Source organism: Lissotriton helveticus, chromosome 8 (assembly GCF_964261635.1).
Source record: "Lissotriton helveticus chromosome 8, aLisHel1.1, whole genome shotgun sequence".
NCBI classification, from domain to species: domain Eukaryota; kingdom Metazoa; phylum Chordata; class Amphibia; order Caudata; family Salamandridae; genus Lissotriton; species Lissotriton helveticus.
The window spans coordinates 1,594,501,217-1,594,522,017 of NC_136069.1; the positions used below are offsets into that span (position 1 = coordinate 1,594,501,217).

Here is a 20,801-nt window from a genome sequence, read left to right on the forward strand (position 1 = left end):
GCCAATGCTTTTGCATTGATTTTGCAGTTGAGATTGATTAGTGATATTAGCTTTTGCATTGATTTTGCAGTCGAGATTGATTAGTGATATTAGCTTGTAGTTCTTAGGTTGTGTGCTACCCTTTCCCTTCCTTCGGGAGTACCACTATAACTGTTTCCGCAGGTGTCCCTTACACTACTCCAGTCGGAGCAAAGTTCTCAAAAAGATTTAAGAGTGGAATTAGTAATTTGGGTCAAAAGGATGTATAAAAATTTGTTGTGTATCTGTCTGGGCCTTGGGCTTTATTTGTTTTCAGATTATGAGCAATCTTTGTTATTTCCTCAATAGTTATAGGTGAGTTAAGTTTAGATCTATTCTTGTCTGAAATAGTTGGGAGAACTAGTTCATCTAAAAATTCTGAGCATTGTTTTTTTTTTTGAGAACCTTTATTGTTACTTCAAGTAAATACAAGCATGGGCCTACAACCATCCCGGCCGGCCGCTAGTCAAGTCGTAAGTACAGCAAATCAATGTAGAAAAATACAGCAGCCCGAAAATCGGGGTCCAATAAGTGTCCAGGATATAACTTGTATTCAAGCGTACTGTGCAAGAGTCAGGATTCGAGAAGGTTCATTTTACAATAAAGAAAAACTCAGAATCAATGCCATACGGTCATACATGGTCCCACAATAGCAAACATGAGCAGGAAATCCGCAAACAGTGCAAATACGTGTGAAGTATTGGGGGTAAGGCATACGAGCAGGATAAATTTAAAAACAAACACGTTGTGTAGCAAAGCTGCACCCCACCCCTCAAAACGAAACATACTGTAGGAAACATGAAAAACGACGACACCAAAAAGGAAGAAAGACAAAGGGCCATAGAAACAAAGAAAGGACAAATTAACAAACCCCATCCCCCTACCCCCCACCCTGCATCCCTGCAGAAGGCTACGGCCTACCCCCCTCCAGCAGCATGCCCGTCGCCCTAAATAAGAGACCCGAAATATAGAAAAAGAGAAAAAAGAAGAGAAAGAGGAAAAATGTGGGGAAGGGCCATCGATCTGGCCACCCGGCCCCCCCCCACCACCGCGCACAGTAAACATTCTAAAAGCAAGATCAGAATAGCCATGGAAAACATTAATCACCGATAGCACAATCAATAACATCCCCGCCGAGTGTCCCCCAAATCACCGTCAGCCAACAATAAGTTCCACCATGTCCTAGACGGTCTCACCCCTGGCCTCTTCTATCAGCACTACCAACATACGTCCACTTATCAATCGGCATACAGAGCAGCGTGGAGGGTCCAAGCGGCCCGGGCGGACCGGGCAGAGCCGTTACTCCATGGGACTTCAGCCACCAAAACCCAGCCAAATATGTATGGCGGTAATCCGTCTGTGTCAGCATCGACCCCGAAAACATCCTCCAGTTCGAACACAGTCTCACCAGCCAGAAGAGAGTCACACCATCCGGTAAGCGCTGAAACGCCGCTGGGGCAGCCCAAACCATAGATCGACGTTGTTTCCCCAGCCGCCGATTAGATATGTGCCCCGACGAGTCACTCACATGTACAACAGATCTGTCCAAAGCGATCTCATGAACCTGGTCTTCCAGCGTCTCCACGAACATAGGCGTAGCTGGCGCACTCCTCACTGACGCAGAGGCGGGCACATCGGCGCTTCCTTGAGATCGAACTATGCCCGTGTGGAACGGTGGGACAACAATGGCGGCCATCCTTCTTCCCAGATCCCGGGCGTCCCGGATCAGGGTCGTATGCAGGGTTGTTAGCGCAGCCAGTATATCTCTGGACGTGGGCTCTGTCTCGTGTCGCCAGACCCCATGACCCTCCCGTACAGCAGCTTCTCTGCCTGGATGTGGTCTGCGTAAGAGGGTGCCATCCGCCATCTTAGCTGATCCGGCCTCATCCTTCTCCACCTCACCTCGGGACCGGGCCCCACGCCAGGGCGCAACAGGATTCACCACGAGGACCCCGAAAGTCAAGGCAGGCCTCCCAGCGAAGGGTCACCAAAAGGCTAAACAAAATCTCCGCCGCTCCCTGGGAGCCGCCCGCCGATTCCGGGAGAAGTCATTAGTCATGCCCGGACGCAACACTGGAAAGGGGGCCAAGTATCGTGCACTCCCCTCGACCCTGCTTTACCTCACATCCCACAAGGCTCTCCGCTAAATGGACTGGGTTGGCACTGTCGCCATCGGCCCAACAGATCTCCGGTGCCTTCCGGCCGACTCCTCACCTCCACCAGAGGCCGCTGTTGTCGCAGTCGCGGCCGGCTACCCTCCTCACTCGACACCCCGGTCCCAGCTCTGTGAAGGCCGCAAAACAGTCGGGTAAACAACAAAAGGTACCAGAGGGTCTCGAAGGGTGTGCCCACACAGAATAGAGAGCCAACCTATCCCTGCAAACCAAAGTGATGCGTCACAGAAAATTCCCAACAAGATGAGGAAAATACCCATCAGTCACCATACGGATCCGCCCTTCATCATTTGGGATTTTATCCGTACCACCCGTCTGGGAAAATCGGTGCCACACTAAGAGGTCAACCCGGTGGTAAGGGGGTTCCTCAAAAGAGAATGGCAGTGACAGTGTGGTAGACCACTCGATGTTGGTAAGTGGCCCTAGATATGGGACTGGGGTGTGCAGTGCTAGAAAAAGTGATGAAGTGAAAGAAACCCATAAAAAGTGTATTTAAAATTGGTTTGAATAGGCACTTGAAAAAAGGTTTATTCGGTGTTTGCCTAACATACCAGGGGACATTTCCTCGGGTCTGCCACACGTAAAAGCCTCAGGAGCAAATGGTCAGTGAAAGTTGTCCTTCGCCTACTTAAATATGCCGTAACGGCTCAGGATAGTTGTCAGGATGTATGCGCGGGGTGAGAAGGCTCACGGAGCCGAGCGTCTATGCAGCCATCTCGGTCGCCAGCCTGGCTCCTCCCAGCATTGTTGAAAATCTGTTTGATTAGAGTAATCCCTTGTAAAAACTCCTACAGCTGTTGACTATTTTAAAATGTATGTGTTGACATGAAAATGGACAAAAAAACTCCATTCCTCATTACTGGCCTCCCTTTGGCTTAATAAACATAATAAGATAGACAAAGTGTTATTTGGCAAGAGTGGATATCGAAAAGTATTTTCACGGTGAGTCAGGTACAAGATCCGCACCAATATCATTTGCTACTTTACAGAATCTAGATCCTTTAGAGAACATATCATTCTATCAGTACTTTCTACTGAAAACTGCCATCACTAAGGTAAACAGATTTAATTCCACCATCTCGATTGCTACACTGAATTCTAACTTGGGTAAAACAGGTCATTTAATCTCTAAACTTTATATGATGTTTTTAATAAAAAATACAAAATTAGATCAATAAACCGAATCGAAATGGGAAATCGAGGCTAGACAGAATCTATCAACCCTTAACTAGGCTCGAATTTGGTCTCTACCTTTTAAATATAAAATCACCCCTTCATTGGTACAAACAAAATACTTTCTATTGCAAAGGGCATATTGGATCCCTCGAAGATTACAAAAAACTCAATCTTCGAGAAAACTCCTTATGCTGGAACTATGATGCTACAAATGGGGATTTAGCTCATAGACTTTAACTGTTCCACATGACTCAAATTTTCGTCAGATGTATTTTGTTTTACTGAGAACATCTTACACATAAGGAGCGTTTCATATCTACTGACTGGTCCATCTAATCTTGAATTACTCCCTAAAGATGATGCATAGCTTTTGGATTTATTCCTCACATTGCTGGGCCAAATTATTGTGCGTCATTGGAAGAATTTTTCAGAAATCTCAGTTGAAAAATAGAAGACATTGCTATTTTTTATCAGACGAGCTGACATTATGGCTCAGTCACAATCCCCATGGAAAACACATACTTGACATAATTGGGACACACTGGATCGCTAGTCAAAATCAAACCACAATACACATTTAAGTGTACTATGTGAGATTTCAATATACACATTGCATACCTTATTTGGCTTCCAATTGATATGTTTACATCTAGTGTTTAGATAATGACACAAGGAACATCTTGGTATATATTTAATTTTGGATTGTACTTCGATTTATTAGGAGGTATTCATAAAAAGACAGTTGGTTGTCATATATACTTTTTTTTTGTAAAACATGTTTTATTAATAAGAAACAGACATCAGCAATACAACGACATTTCAGAGTGAGTAATACAGTAGGCATCATTGGTACAGTAGGTAAGTCACAGGATACATTTGTATAGAGTGGAAGGTCTAGGGTGAGGCGGGGATTATTGATAGTGGGAGTCAAAGGAGGCTAACATATTTCTCCTCCATTGGAGTTCCGCAAGCCCCAGACACGAGACCATTTTTGGAACATCCACGGGATACATACACAGTTTTTTCTCTGAGCATTGCCCAATCCAAGTCTTTTCCCCAATCCTGAACTGTAGGTGGGAGCGGAGACTCCCCTCGCTGGGCAATATTCCTCTTGGCTAGCATTATTCCCAACGTAACCCATTGTGTCAAGCAAAAATTTAAATCTGTTGAGTCCCAGATGTTTAACCCCTTGACCGCGGCGAAAATTCCGCCGCGGTGCGGGTGATTTACGGCGTGGGTGTGGTTCGGACGGCCCCCAGCCGTCCTCCACACACGCCCACCGTGACGTCGGACGGCCGGCATGGAAGGGGTTAAGAGACACCAACGGGCTTCCACACAGAGCTGCACGGACAAAACAGTATTAATAATGTCATGGATGTCGCGCCAATAGGGTTGGATCAATTCACATTCCCAGACTACGTGGAAAAAGGTTCCCAGCTGGCCGCATCCCTGTCTACAGGTGCTCCCGTCTGCCCTCCCCATCCATACCAATTGAGGCCCCGTTACATATACCCTGTGGAGAAATTTTAGTTGGACAAGTCTGAGACGAGCTGGTATCGCCACCACTCTGGGAGAGGAGATGGCCTCCTGCCACTCCTCATCATCCATCTCTATGCCAGCTCTGGTCCACTTCTCTCGGAGGGCCCAGAGAGGATCCGAGATGTTGTTGACTAGTTTTTTATATACCAGTGAAATGGTGCTATCAGGGAGATGACCATCTAGTATTCTGTCCTCCAATGGGGATGATTCCGGCAGCGTGGCCCCGGGCTGTAAGTGTGTGTGAAGTGTGTGTCGAACCTGCATGTAACGGAATCTCTCCGATTCGGCCAATTTGTACTGTTGCTGTAGTGTGGCAAAAGACAAGGTCTGATTTTTCCCACAGATCGCCTATACGAGTGATACCTATGAGATCCCATTTGTCGAATCCCTCCACAGATTGCCCAGTTGTTGAGAATCCCATAGCGGTGTTGCGAGCGTTAGCTTGCGTTCCCAACCAAGGCGCTTGGTGGCCACATGCCAGACGTGCACTGAATGTTTAGTGGGGCCCGTAGGCGGATAGCGCCAGGGCCTGGAATATAGGGCTCAACTGAATGTCCCTCCAGAGAGGATCCACCTGCCCAGGCTATAGCATGGTTCACAAGGTTGGGCATAAGTGCAGTGATTAATGGAGGACAGATGAGACGCCCATATCGGGGAGGCTGATGCCTCCATCATACCAGTTCAGGGAAAGTTTGCCAAGAGCGATGCGAGGCTTGCCATTCCACAACAGATCCCTCTAAAGGCTCTCGACTTCCCTGAAATATGACGTGGGTATCGGGTACATGGAGTTCTGGAGTGCATACAGGAACCGGGGTAAAGACATCATCTTAAAGAGGGCAGCCTTCCCTAGCAAGGAGAGGGGGAGCGATTTCCATCTATCGAGAATAACGAAGAGCAGGATCCAGAGAGGAAGATACCCAAATATTTAAATCCTTCGGTACATGTTTGAATAGGACACCCGCGTGGCGAAATCGGTGGCTCGCCCGCTACCACGAACAGGAGGGATTTTCTTCAGTTTATGGAGTAGCCAGAGTATCGTCCAAAGATGGTAAGGATATCTAAAACCACCATCAAAGACCTCCTTGGAGAGGTCAAGTACAGAAGGATGTCGTCAGCGTAAAGGGAAATACGATCTTTCCAGTCCAGAGACCAGCACATGCTCCTAATCATCCGATCCTTACGTATCCAAGCTGCCAGTGGCTCCAGCGCTAGGGCGAACAGGAGAGGGGACAGGGGGCAACCCTGAGGGGTCCCCCTACCCAACTCAAAGGCGACCGACTTCCTGTTGTTGACCACCACTTGGGCCATGGGTCGGGAGTACAGTAACTGCACCCACTGTATGTATTTCGGGCCAAACCCCATGTTCTCCAATACTGCCCACAAGTATGGCCATTCAGTGGTGCCAAACGCCAATGCAGCGTCCAAGGAGACTATAGTCACCGGTTCCAAAATAGAGGCTGCCCTGCCCAAAATCCCTTGAACCCTGCGCCAGTTCAGTGCGGTATTGCGGTGAGTTATAAAACCGGGTTGATCTGAGTGGAACAGGGTCTCAACCATCGTCAAATGTTGAGTAGCAAGGAGCTTAGCCAGGATCTTGACCTCTGCGTTCAACAGGATATCGGCCGATAAGACCCACAATCGGTCTTGGGCTTCCCCTCCTTGTGGATGGTGACAATAGTGGCCGTCCATTGGTCCGAGGGCAGGAGTCCCAAGTGCCTCGATTCCTGGTACATAGCTCTTAAATACGGGGCCAATCTGTCCGGCTTGAGTTTGTACAATTCAATCAGCAGCTCGTTAGAGCCAGAGGCTTTACCCGGCTTGAGGGACCGCACTGCTGCCGCTATTTCTTCATTGGATATATTACTTTCCATGAAGTCGTTGTCAACCAACGACAGTTTGAGTAAAACTATATCAGTGAGCATCTGGCGGGAATCATCTATTGGATAGAGGGCAGCCGAGGTGTAGACTGCCTCAAAGTGGGCCGCAAAACGGTCCACAATAGCTTGCGGATCCGTTAGGGACTCTCCCTCCGGCCCTCGGAGCTCAGGTACTAATCTACTTGCACAGTCTCTTTTATCCAACCAGGCCAAGAGTTTCCCAGCCTTGTCGCCTACCTCGTACAACCGCCCCTGCGCCGCTCTCCCCAAGGCCTTAGCCTGGTCTGTCGCCAGTTCCCTATTGTGCTGTTGTTTAAGTTTGAGAAGGTGGAGCTTATCAGGTGTGACATCCAATTCTAGGTCTTCTTCCAATCTTCCCACCTCTGCCTCCAGGGCCACAAGCTTCCTCCGCTGCTCCCTTTTCTTCCCCGAAATCAAGGAAAGAGCTTGACCCCGAATCACTGTCTTAAAGGCCTCCCATAGCATCTGTGGGGATTCCACCGAGCCTTCATTCTCATTAAAATAATTATCAACGGTCGCGAGGAGTTCGCAACGGATATGAGGATCCCGAAGATACCACGGATTGATGGGGGCCACACATCCCACCTGTTGATAATTGAGCACCAACTGGAGCCAAACCGGTGAGTGATCAGAAATGCCTCGAGCTAGGTGATTTACCTCCCGGACATGGGTGACTTGAGATGCGGGTACCGAAAAATAGTCAATTCTAGATAGGCTCCCATGTGCCCCGGAGTGAAAAGTGTATTGAAGAGTGTCGGGGTGAAAGGCCCTCCATCCATCCACCAGCCCCATGGATTCTAGGAAATCAGGCAGTCAGCATTGTGAACGAGCGAGGTCACGTGGAGGGTGACTATCCAGGCAACCAGAGACCACAGAATTAAAATCTCCTCCCAACACCAAGAGACCCTCTGGGATATTCAACAATAATGCACCCAAGTCCCTGAATGTGGTGACCTGGAGGCCGGGGGGTACATAAATCGAGAGGAAGGTGACAGGATGGCCCTCTCAAGTGCCCGAGACCCCAAAATACCTCCCTCTTACATCCAACCAGGTATTCTCCACTACAAGGAAGAAGGACTTGTTCATCAGTATGCCAACTCCTCGGGAACCCGTTGTGAAACCTGCATGGGTCAGCAATACGTAACCCCCTCTATGCAGTGCCCTACATGCGTTACCAACTAGAGGAGTTTCCTGAAGTAGGATGATATCGGGGGCATGACGTTTTATATATTGAAGAACAAAGCTGCATTTAATTTTGTCCCAAAGCCATTGACATTCCAACTTAAGTTTAACCCCACTGTTCCCAACAGGTGCCATGACAAAGTATACATTTTAAATTTACAGAATGTGTTGTCACTCCCCCAATAAATGTAGCAATAGCAGTTGCTGATGCGATGAAAACTTCAAAAACATAACCAAACATTCCCACCCAACCCCCCACTCCGCTGCCCTGCACTCTGGGCTTAGAACTGCCCATGGAAAACTTGCAGAGTGCCCTTCGCCCTAGAAAAATATTCAAAAGAGAAAACAGAAGAAATAGGGGGGAAATCAAAGCACACCCTACCACGGCCCCAAAAATCTAAAGGATACCCACCCAAAAGCAGTTACCTCAGGTCTGATGAAGTCCATGAACCCAAAAGCAACTAAAAAAGGGCCCCACACATTCTCATCCCCCACCACCAAATGTAATTAGTCCAAGCTCAGCCACAGCACAGGTTACTATCTCAGGCCGGTTGACTGTTCTAATTGTCACCACCACCACGGTCGGCCGGGCTTCTCACTCCCCGGCTCTCGATCCAGTCTGCTGCGGCCTCAGGATGGTAAAAAAAAAACACACACTTTCCCCTCCGCCTCAATCTTGAGACGGGCCGGGAACAGCATGGAATATTTCAATCCCTGCTCTCGGAGGACGCGCTTGACCAACATACACGACCGTCTCTGCCATTGCACCCTCTGCGTAAAACCTGGAAAGAAGAATATGTCTGAGTTTTCGTAGCGTAGGGGCGCGCCAGCCCTGGAGTTTTGAAGGATGATGTCTCTGTCAAGGAAATTCAAGACCCGCGCCAACATAGGCCTCGGAGGGCGCCCGGTTTGGGACAGCCGCCCGGGACCCTGTGGGCGTGCTCGATGACGAAAAATTTGCTGAGGCCTTTAGGTTGCAAGTGTTTCAGGATGAGGTCTCTCTGATTTCGCCGGAACCCCCAGAATTCGCAGGTTATTGCAACACAGACGGCCTTTGTAATCGTCCAGCTTGAGGTCAGTGAGTTTACGGAAGTCCTGAAGGTTGCGGATCTCTCCCTGGATCCGAGAAACATCCCCTACAAGACTGGCAGTCGTAAGTTTAACTTGCTTGACCTTTTCGTTCAATTTTCCCATATCGGCCCTGATGAGATTGACATCCATTGATACGGTGTCCAAAGAAGCCTTGACACCAGTGATGGCGGCCATTACGTCCTTCAGCGAGATTTCTTGTTCCTCTTCGCCCAACCCCCGGATCCGGAGTCCCTGGGTGCTCGGCACAGCTGCGCGTCCTTCAGAACGGTGTAGCGGTCCAGTTTATTTGATTGCGAAGCCTTAGATCCATGGGTCCCTGCGGCCTGGACACGTTTCATCGTGACCTACTTCGTACTCCGCTAGTCCAGCCCCAGGTACTCCAACGAGGCAGTGGCACCGCCTCCAGTCACAAACCTGGAGCCGGTAAACATTGGGGGTGGCAGAGTGTCCCCTGAGCGTAATGAATAGGGCCTTCCTAGGGTGTCTCAGAAAGAGGATTTGCCCCCGCATCGGCTGCGAGAGCAGTGCAAGGAATCCTGCCCAATAATAAGGCCTACATGTACTCACTGAGGCTCCCAGCGGTCGCAGGCAGTCTTCATCTCGGTCTCATGGACCCACCGGCTCCACCCGCTCCACAAGGGGGCCCAGCAGTTCCCCAGAAGCTCCCCCAAGGGCCTCTCCAGCCCCGCAGAGGACAGCACTGGCGCAGTCTAGGGTCTCCAGATGGCGCCACGTCCCTCCAGCGGCCCCCGGTACAGGCTGCAATTTACGGGGGGATCCCACAGCACCCGAAACCACCATAGGACAGGATCCAGACACCCTCAGGATAACTGACCGGCCCGCCTGCTCCTCCTGAGGCAGTCCTGGGCCGCCGTCTGATGCTGTTGGGTCAGGGGGGCCTCAGTCCAGCAAGATGGTGACGTTCCTCGCGGTCCTGAGGACGCGCCCTTCAGATGCAGGGCCTCCACGAGTGCAGGCCAAGTCCTGCAGAGCTCCTGCACGGCTCCGCTCTACACCGCAGGTCCCGGCACAACTCCAAAATCCCAGGTCTCACCTCACCAGCAAGGGGGGGGGAGATGAAGGTGGAAACGATTCGCCAAGGGCGCCCGTGGCACCCGACACAGCCCCAGGGTTAAAGGCAGGCAGCAGCGCGGGGCTGACAGGCAGCCTGTATCGATCTCTTTGGGTGGTCCTGAGTTATCCAGATGCGCCGCAAGTTCAAAAAGCCCCAGCCAGGCAATGCGGGAGCGTCCTGTGGCGTCCGGTAGTGGCGCCCTCCAGTTGCGGCACCTACGCGGTAATCGGTCAAATCCGGCGGAGCTCCGTCGCCAGGCCCCACCTTCGCAGCAAGCGAATCGACGGTCTCCGGTGACGGAGAGAGACCGGGGATGGCAGGTTCAGATCAGGTGGTATTCCGACGCATTAGACTGCGGTTGGGCAGACCGGATCTTCAAGCAGAATAGACGATGTGATGGGGCCGGTCCCGGAGCTGCGCCTTTATGCCGCCATTTTGCCTCGCTGCCTGGCCACGCCCCTGTTTGCCATATATACTTATTATATCAAATAAAAATCTTGAAATAAAAAAAGAATGTAGGTCAGGAAACACAAACAAAGCACACTGATGAACACCACAAAGCTTGTATGGAGGGGTGTACAATCGGTGGTCACCTGTACAACAACAGACTTTGCTGGATGGCCCTTAATGTCTTCATTTCCCCATGCTGATGATAATTAGGAGAGAGGGCCAATAGTTGTAACTTGAAATGAAAATAATGAAATTATATATCGATTTTGCAAGTAGCGGTGATGGATGGTCCCACATATCCAGTTTAATTTAGCCCAACACTTCTCAATTACTGAATTCCCTTTTGGATTTCCAATTCCATCCACTTGTTAATTTTAGTTTTATGGCATGCTATTTGGTATGATCAAACTCAGATCAAATGACTAGATTTAATATTTGTGTTCTTCTGAAGGATTGCCATTGCTCCTTTGATAAGATTAATGCTCACGTTATGTTTTATATAGGCCATCGTCCAACTGTCTTGTGGACGGCCTCCAAGTGAGAGGCTAATTTGTTTGCATATACCAATGTCAATTTGTTGCATAGCGTGTACTCGACCTACATTCAGGGAAAACTCATCTGTGCTTTCTTCAATAAATACATCCTGCAGTACTCACATCACTCTGCTTTCTTGCATTACATCCTGTCGCCTCTTTATTCATCTTCTGGTCAGTGCATCAATCTACAGCTCAAGATTATATTTTCTTTGAACTTGCAAATGTGTTCTATAAATTATTTTGAGTAATTGAAACAATTCTACTTGGTTAGATTAGAGTATATTACATCCCCCCTTTCCAGCTTTTCTATACCAAATGAGTTTGCTTTATTTCAACCGATCTGAAGGAGGACACACTACTTAAGTAGAACATGTGGGAGTCATTTTCTTTATACAGTAGTTGATCTAGTCTGTAGGTGTTAGAGCCTCGAGTCAAGATACTTTTTCCATTGCAGTGCATTTGCACAAACATCTACCTTCTTGCATATACAAGGGAATACCTGCACAAATTACACCATGCCTGGCAGTAAAGTCTGCAATTGGCGACCTGCTAAATAATCACTGGCCAATGAGCATAAAGCTGCCATAAGGAGGTAAGCTGCACAAAATCTCTGAAGATTGGTCGTTTTACCACACAACTTGCTGGGTCATCCTACCTCATTTGCATTGGTGCTCAGGTAGTAAAATTGCATGCCCGTTGAGAAAATTGAAGTTCACTAATGAAATGCAACATGAAAGGTAGTGTGAAACCCTGGGAGCTGGATCAACATGTTTGTAGATTCTCGACAAACTCAAATGGGATTCTCCAGAGGATCGGAGTAGAGAAGCAAGTAGAGGGCTTGACATCACACCTCATATAGTAGAGGGCTTGACATCACACCTTATATAGTGAGGGCTTGACATCAAAACGTATATACTTTGTGAGCTTTTGTAATCCCTGGATGTACTGCTTTGCTCAAGGTGGCTTTGAAATGTGTAGGTGCTTTTGAATGGCAGAAGAGGAATGGAAAGGCTGCTCGCCTGACAGAGATGTGATGACCTGATGGAACACTTAGCCTCATTTGGTGAGGGTTGTGAGAGTCAACCTGGAAGACAGTCTGAGATATTTGGCTTGGAGATTACGCAAAACTTCCATTGAGCACAATTTGGAATGCAATTCAATTTACACTTGAAAATAATAAATTCATCAGCAGTGAAAAACATCATAAATTAAGAATTTTATTCATGATTATTCAAGACAAATCAGGAGGTACCAGCATGTGCATTTTGTTTGGTGGCACGTGAACAATGCCTAAATTAAATGCTATAATCATTTGCCGCCAATCAGTTCCTTGCTAATAGGAGGTCTACATTTCAAAGCCAGGCTACTGCATTTGCTCAGCAAAGTGTACCTTCTCCCACAAACTGCTGTAGAACCTTGGATACCAGATGTAACATTTCTCTGAGCCATCTGCATTGCCTCTTGTCCTTCTGGTGACAATTGAATTTTTTTGTCATTGTTATCAATCCTATATTTCACAGCTGGTCGGTTGCATTTAATTAGCTTTTTGTCTTAAGTGACAAACTAAAAGTGCCCTTACGTAGAAAGAGGTTTTGGTCGGAAAGAAAATAGCAGAAATTCAACAGCTCGCATTGTGATAGCCGAATAGATTAAGGACCCATAGATATGTAAATAAACTGAATGGATTTCAAGGTCTCGATAAGGTGGATCGGATAATCACTTTTGGATCAAACCTTATTGCACTTCATCGATTCCAGGGCAAGCTGGTTCACCTAGTGACATCATAATGGTGAACAAAGCACTTTTCACTAGAGTCAGACATCATGGGTCACTCCTGGTTTCCAAGATTCCCATATCAAGGCAACATGCGAGTTTTGTTTCCAACATGAAAACCAAGCACTGGTAGTCCTGGAATGAGATAGCTGTGCGTGTCCTACAGCACTTTGAACAACAAAAATACATCACTTGCCATACACCAGTTGAATTTATCTCCACACAGCTGTAAGGCACACATGGAGATTTGCTTAAAAGTTCACATGATTCAACATTTGACGTACATGTTGGTTGGCCAATAGGAAATTTCCAACAAATAGTAAGAATATTACTTAGAAGTACAAGTTGTAAGCAATTGGTACTTTTGCCTGAAACTCTTCCAATCCTCAATAGCACAAGAGAGAAAAAGAAGTGCAGCCTTTGTTCTTAAATTGCCCATTTCAGAAACTGAGCAGCCACTAGGAGTGGGAGGGCGAAGTGGTTAGATGGACCGTGGCCTGAGTTCTTGGCATAAAACTCTGCTACTTTGACGTTTGGGTTTTCCTGCCCTTCGCCGACATTAAACCACATTTGCATACAGCGCCCGCTGCCTCGTGTGTAGGTGGAGTACTTGTACGAGTTACTCCAAATATTCACACACAGGTCAGAAGGCTGCGGAAACATGTCAGTGAACTTTACACATGGGGCATTCTCTGGACAACGGTTAGATCCTGCAGTGAAAAGAAAAATAGGGGGTTAAGTAACATTATAAAAGCATTTTCTACAAAAGCATATCTTAAATGTTAGAGAGTCTCACTGTATGGATAACACCTATTAGTATATTACACAAACACATGCATTTGTTTTAGAACCTACTTGCTTCATATGGCCCTCTCAAAGTTAAAATATGACAAGAGTTGCCTCAAATATATCTCCAGTTTTTCTGTTCACTTTCATAAGTCTACAATTTAGGACTTTCCATCGGTCAAGAATGTGTTTTGGCTCTTCTTAGGGTTACTAGGTTGGAGAAACCTGAAAGTTCTTACAGCTTGATTTTAAGGTTCATGTAAAAAAAAAAAGAAAAAAAAAAAAAAGAAAGCGCACAGGAGACCCATGTTCCAAATCAGTTTGACACTAGGATGAATCCACTTACCTTGGATGCTTTGAAACTATCTCACAATGCAGACAGGTGGCCTCCAATATCTTGCTATTGGTGAAACATGCATTGCTTGTAATATATCCACTTTCAATTTTCTAGAAACAACTCTAATTGTCAACCAGAGCTCATGTGATCATGAAAAAGAGGTTTAAAAGCAGTGTTTAGAGAGGGTATGACAATCTTCTTCCTCTATAGGCATTTAATTGGTCAGCAATTGTGTCATTCTGCCTATGAAGTTAACTCCAAGCTCACTGGTAAATACAGCAGCAAGGGACTGTGTATAAAGTAACCCTGTGACAAATACAGCAGCAAGGGACTGTGTATAAAGTAACCCTATGACATACAGCTAGAAGGGGCTTTGTGCTGAATAATTCAGTGACAAATACCGCAGAAAGGGGCTTTAAACTGAAAATTCTCAGACAAACACATAGGCAGGGGTTTTATATTGTGAATCATCTGATGAATGCAACAGGAAGGGGGTTTACATGATTCACTTCAAGACAAATACAATTGAGAGGGCGGGTTTTACGTTGTGAACTCCGTGAAAATGAAATACAAGAGAGCCCTCAGTGTATTTTTGAACACAAAGAAAGTCTTGCACAGATTTCTTGTTTAGAAGGCGTAGAGAGTCATTGTCAACGTTTAGAATTGTATTTTCTGTGTTAGTTTGTGAATTAAATTAATGTATTTATTTTTAAAAGTGAAAGCACCGGCTGGACCTTCATTTATGAATTGTTACTGTGCACTTGCAGACTTCAGAGTTTCTACCCACAACACCTCCCCCAGTGCACCTTGAACTGCTTTGCCTCGTTACCTCCAAGGTGAAATGCTAGAGTTCTGCACTTGGCGCTTAGTCGGGTCCAGTAGTAGTGGTCTAAGGGCTACGGCCCAACCCATTTGATTGGGTAGCAATTGTCTTAGCTCATCTAAAATGTAGTTCCATCGCTTAGCTCGGATATAGACCTGATGAGCACAGGGGCCATGTCAAATACAACAGGAAAGGACTTCACATGGTGAAACCCAGTGAGAAATACTGTAGGGAGGGGTTGAACCTTGTGAACTCCCTCAACTAGGAAGGCGTTTGCATAGTGGTTAGGAGTAAGTGGTGAGTGAATTAAGGTGCTTTGTCTTTGGAAGTATGAGCAGCAGCTTGATATTGGTTTCTGTTATTGTGGAGTTTACAAAGCCCCGAGTTTCTAACTCGCACCACCTCCAGGGCTTATGACACAACGCTGCTGGATAGACCATGAGAATCCCGGCAGCCCATGTTTCCATCCACACACCCCCTCATCCCCTTCAGCTGGTACCTCTTTTAAACGGAAAACATCTCATAAAGTTGCCTTTTCCTTTGAAATATGCGGCCCAATCTTACCTTATTCAGTTTTAGTCAAACAAAATATGCATATGAGTTTATATGTGTTTGCAGAACTTGTTATAAGAGATTTTGACCTGCTGCACTTTTCCTGGCACCTGGCACATGAGATAGGAATTCACACACAGGCATGGTTCCCGAGGAGGTGAAATAGGCGTTTAAGCAAAAAAAATGCCCTTGCTTCAGTTCCTCTCTCGTCAATACAGATGCCAGTGTAGACCACCGTGACTGAGTTTCACATTAGAATTCCCTGGTCGTACCAGCCAAGTTTCAAACTTGCACTTGAAACTGGATTGGAGCAGCCTGCTGCTGCGTTACAGAAAGAGTGTATCTGGAAGTAGGTCATGAGATTGATCAACAAAATTAAGGGATTGCAGTGCGGATGCAAAACACCTTTTATTTCAAAACAAGAGAGGAGGTGAACTTAAATAAAGCAAAGCTGATAAACAAAGTCCAACCAAGTCCAGGCAGTTATTGGACAAAGAATGCTTAGGCACCCCACAAGGTGAATTGTCTAATAAAACATTAACAGGTGATCTAATCAAATTTATTTTAAATATACCCCATCATATTAGTTATGTTTTTACTAGTGCTTCATTTCAGGTATAAAATAAACTGTATAAACATAGATTAGAAATAAAAGTGTAAATTATTAAAATAAGGCTGATGATTGACATACTAATGAGTTGATGTTTTCAATTAGAACACTGGAATGTTGAGAGCTCCACTGAAGACAATGGAGTGCTCCAGGCTTATAATGGCTGGTATAATCCCGGAGCTCTAACATTCCAATGTTATTAATTTTCTTGCTTTTTAGTTTAGAATATTCTACCCTTAGTGAGTGGAATGTTCTAATAGCCATATAGCCCTACTGTCTCGGGCTATACTGGTTGTTAAAGGCCCTCTCCTTCGTTATAGAGCCAAGCCACACTCGAGTTCAGGGCCTTGAACAACTGGTATAGCCCTCGGCAGTGGGCTATTTGGGTATATTAGAACAGCAGAATGTTGGGAGCTTCACTGAAGACATCCGGTGTCTCAGAGCTTGTAATGGCTGATCTAAGCCTTCTACTACGGCATTCCAATGCTGCTCTTTCTGTTCCTCCCTTTTTCATTTAGAACATTCTCTCCTCAGGGACTGGAATGATTCAATAACCTTTTAGTCTTTTGCCTCACACTATTGCTGTTGTTAAAGGCCCTCATTTGCGGCTCAGGTTTACAACTCGGATTCTTGCCCTTCAACAACTGGTATAGCCCTTGGCATTGGACTATAAAGCTATACTGTGCTCTCAAAATCATGGAAACAAAGATTGAAATATTTGCAATGCCTCCAACTCTTGAGAGTTAAACTTGATATGATTAAGTATTTCTCTGCTCTCTACACAATGGGGAAATTTACTGCTATTGTTCAAACTTCAGAACCATTTGCTCTTTACGTCTATGGTTGGGAAAGGAGTGAGCCTCGCCAGCATTAGTATTATGCATTGGGTGAACTGTTGGAGTTGGTTGTACATCCTGAGGGCTCACAATTCAGTAAGGAATGGTAAGGCGGATACGTTGCTTTTGTAGCTGCATATTCTGCATCTGTTTTGCACGACCATTCCCTCATTTTCTTTCTTTTAAACTTACTTTTATCTAGGGGAGACTAGCCTTGGAGTCCTTAAGGACAAGTCTGGTTCTAGAATGGCTATCAATTGCTCACAATCCAGTTAATATCGAATGTATAGTGGAGATCGAGACAGGGTGATATACTGGAACAGAGTCGCCTGAATTATTTCGACTTTTGTGGAAGGCGATTCCAACTCTAGCTGCATTGCCTCTAATGGGATGTCTTTGTTGAAATCCACTAATCTACGCGATATTCAAGCATCAGATCTATTGAGTTTATCAGGATTGTGAAACAGAAATAGGAGCCGTGCATTACGACTAGAGTGGTTTTAGCTACATTGGCTCACAATGCCCTCTCCAAATTTCCAATCAAATCTTAGTAGCTCATTAGAGAACTTGTCAATTAGTCAATCTTTTAGTCTTAAATAATGAGCTCCATGGTGGTACCTGATCAAAAATTAAACTCAAATATTTGTACTCTCTAACCCTATCAAGCCTACATTGGTAAATATACCAGGATTTATTGTATTTGGATGTACCCAACACAAGACTTTGACTCTTCTCTCCGTTTATTAAGAGTGGGCATGCATGGCAAGGCGGATCATCATTCTTTGGAGTCCTGTGTTCCTAGCAACCATTAAAAGGAAATAGGACTCTGCCTGTATTTACAATGATGCAAGGAGCAGTGGGTTTGACTGACGTTGTGTTCAGATATGAAAAGCAAGTCACTGATAAAATAATAGACTTGACTATCCCCGCTAAATCTAGGACATTCAATGGTTTAATTTGATTCACTATCTTGACAATTCTCTCTTCTGTGATCTCAATGTCTAGTTTTATATGATAAGCAGCCCTTTCATCTGATTGATCCTTGGTTATTGGTCAGATATGTAAACAAGACCCTAGGTTTTCCACTAACCTCAGATATTTCGCAGGTTTCTGGACATCCAACATCCCCCTTCTAAAACTAATGCAGCCCCTAAACTGCTGCTCAAACTTCTGATCCTTGCTCTGGTCATCATGTATATCATATTTAAAATGGTCCTGGACCTTAATCTATCGTCCTTTTTTCGTTCTCTATGCTCATCCATATTCCCATTTCCTACTAATTTGAAATGTCTTTTTTTCATAACATTTTCCTGTTTTTAAAAATAAATAATAATAATCAACTGCCAGGTCTCAAATCAGCAATAAGTAAATTCCTTCTTCATGTACAGATCAATTGACATTAAGTAAAGTTCACGTCATGGCATCTCACATCTTTCATGGACATAATCACTGGCCAGGAGAACTAGCCAGTCTGCCTCTTTTCTACCCTCAATAAATCAATGGACCACATTTTGTTTAATCAATCACTATCTCTTCCTTAAGGTTCTATGCTCTCATTAATTAATCATTCCAAGTGATGCAGTCCCCATAGCTTATGAGGATTGCATGGGCAACCTCTACTCAAGTGACTCTCTCAGCTCCACACAACCAGTACATGTGCCAGTCCATTTCTGAGCAGCGCCCATAGTCTGGCTACATTTTGTCGGGCCACCATGAAGCCTGTGTGTTGCACATTTATATTTGGGTGGAGATTGTCCCCCCCCACCCAATACTCAAGACACGTATTTTTTTGTTTGAATAATTTTTATTGCATTTCAAGAAATAAAACACAAAACAAGGCATGCATTGTATATCTCGGGGAACACACCCCGCCTCAGACCCTCGCCCCCCACCGCTAGGGCGGTCAATGTGCAAATGGGAATGGAAGATGTGTCCATGCGAGCGGGCGTGGGCTTGGTGCTGAACGGCAGTGCCCCAAACATCCCCAACTGAACAGTCCTCCCTCCCCCCGGATCCCCCCCTCCGGTGTGGTCACTATTCTGAAGGTCATTGTAACAGCTACCGAGTCGAAAAGCTCTAGTCGGGTGGGGCAGTTGGTCTCTGGAATTCGTCAGCAAGCCGGAGAACCTTGAGGTATTTTGGGCAGGTTAGCTCATTAAATTCATCGGATAAGAGGTCCACCAGTGGTTACCAGTTATCAAGGAACGTGTCTTGCGTTTGGATGAGGGAGGCCTGTATCCTTTCCATGCCCATCGTGTACCAGAGCCTGTGGGGCCACCCCGTGTGTGTGGGTTTCCGTGTGGAGCACCATAGCAAAAGGACGTGTTGCGTCGCCGCCCCCATTGCCAGCCCCATTTGTTTACCTCTAAGTGATTTTAGTGGGAAGGTGATTTTGTTGGGTAGTCCCAGTAATGTGTAAGCCGGGAAGCGTGGGATTTCTGTATCAAAGTATTTATCTATGTCCCTAAGCACCTGCTCCCAAAATTCCTGCACCTCTGCGCATTCCCAGAGTATGTGGGTTAGTGAGCCTACTTGTCCGCAACCCCTCCAGCACAGAGGATCACGGCGAGGGTTACTTTGCTGAAGCCGTGCCGGTGTCAGGTGCCAATAATAAGATTGATTGATTGATACTTTATTCGATGTTGTCATATCATAAAAGTACATTATTTCATAAAATATTAAAGCTAAAAATGTACATTTCATGTTAAAAATGGCTAAAAATACTATATACATTTAAAAACATAAAACATAACCAGATTACATGACAATACTAAATATATCAATATTAAAAAATATTGTTAGTTAATAACCATATCTAGAGGGTCTAAGGATTAATAGCATTACATATCCTCATGCGAATGAGCCACACCACAAACAATAAAAAGGGGAGACGTGTTAGTTATAATAATGCGGAGGGCAACCCGGAAATCTCTAACCCCCAGCTCCCTACAAACTGGTCTCAGCCATCTATGTCTTGCCCTCTTATAAGCTTTACAACCAAACAGGAAGTGTGGAAGGGATTCTGCAGGGACAACAAGGGCATGCACCGTTAGGGGCCCTTGAGCCTTTCCAACATTTAGTGAAATAGTTAAGTGGTAAAATTCCATACCTCATCTTTAGAAAGATCACTCTGTCTCTAGGTGTTCTGATGAGATCTAAAAAAGGTTCCAGCTTCCTAATTGGTTTGTGTTCTATGAACTGCATGGTTAAAGAACCCCAGCTTGGGTCCCTCTGTTCTTCTGCCTCCACCCACTCCCAATAAATTTTCTTTATTACTTGTTTTGGGGGTGGGGACTGGGAAATCCAGGATTCAATCAAACCCAACTTCAAAACCATCTGTTTCAATTTGTTTACCCAATGTATTTTACTACGGTGTTCAATGTAATCAGTTCCTCCAACACCAGGGCATAGTTTGCTAGCTCTGGGGTCCTCCTTAGGCACACCCAGAACAGCAACGGGCGCAACTGAACTACATCTGAGATAGGGCGTTTGCCCATATCCAGATACAGTGGTTTCAGCGGGGTTGAGGCCGGTAAGGCAACTAATTCCCTTATAAATTTATTCTCTGCTCTGGCCAAGACCTGGACATTTTCTCCACCCCATAATTCTGCCCCATATGTCGCAGAAGGCAGTGCCCTTCCATCATACACAGCAAGAGCCGGGGCGATAGGTCTACTAACTGATAATCGCTGGCTCCTCAGGATGGCACCCGAGACTCTCTTAAGGTTTAGCAACATCTTGGCTATATGGGAATCCCACCTCATTTTACTATTAATCCCGATTCCCAGATAGTCAAATTCCTCCACCACCTCGAGTGGAGATCCATTAAGGGTAATCTGGGGTTTCGTTCTCTTTTTTGGGGGGGGGGGTAACACCAACTTTGTTTTAGTCGTGTTAATGGTGAGTCCACGTTCATAGCAAAACAGGCTGAATTTATCCAATAA

At 45.8% G+C, this 20,801-nt stretch overlaps 1 protein-coding gene across 3 annotated transcripts in view; it reads right to left on the bottom strand.

Annotated features, from left to right (window-relative positions):
* Positions 1-12,343: 12,343 nt before the first annotated feature.
* Positions 12,344-20,801, bottom strand: part of LOC144773541 (folate receptor alpha-like) — a 151,772-nt gene continuing 143,314 nt past the window's right edge. For all 3 annotated transcript variants that reach the window (XM_078658624.1, XM_078658625.1, XM_078658623.1), the window contains exon 5: positions 12,344-13,623. In XM_078658624.1, coding sequence (XP_078514750.1) covers positions 13,340-13,623 — 284 coding nt within the window. In that variant the 3' untranslated portion in view covers positions 12,344-13,339. The remainder of the gene's footprint in view (positions 13,624-20,801) is intronic.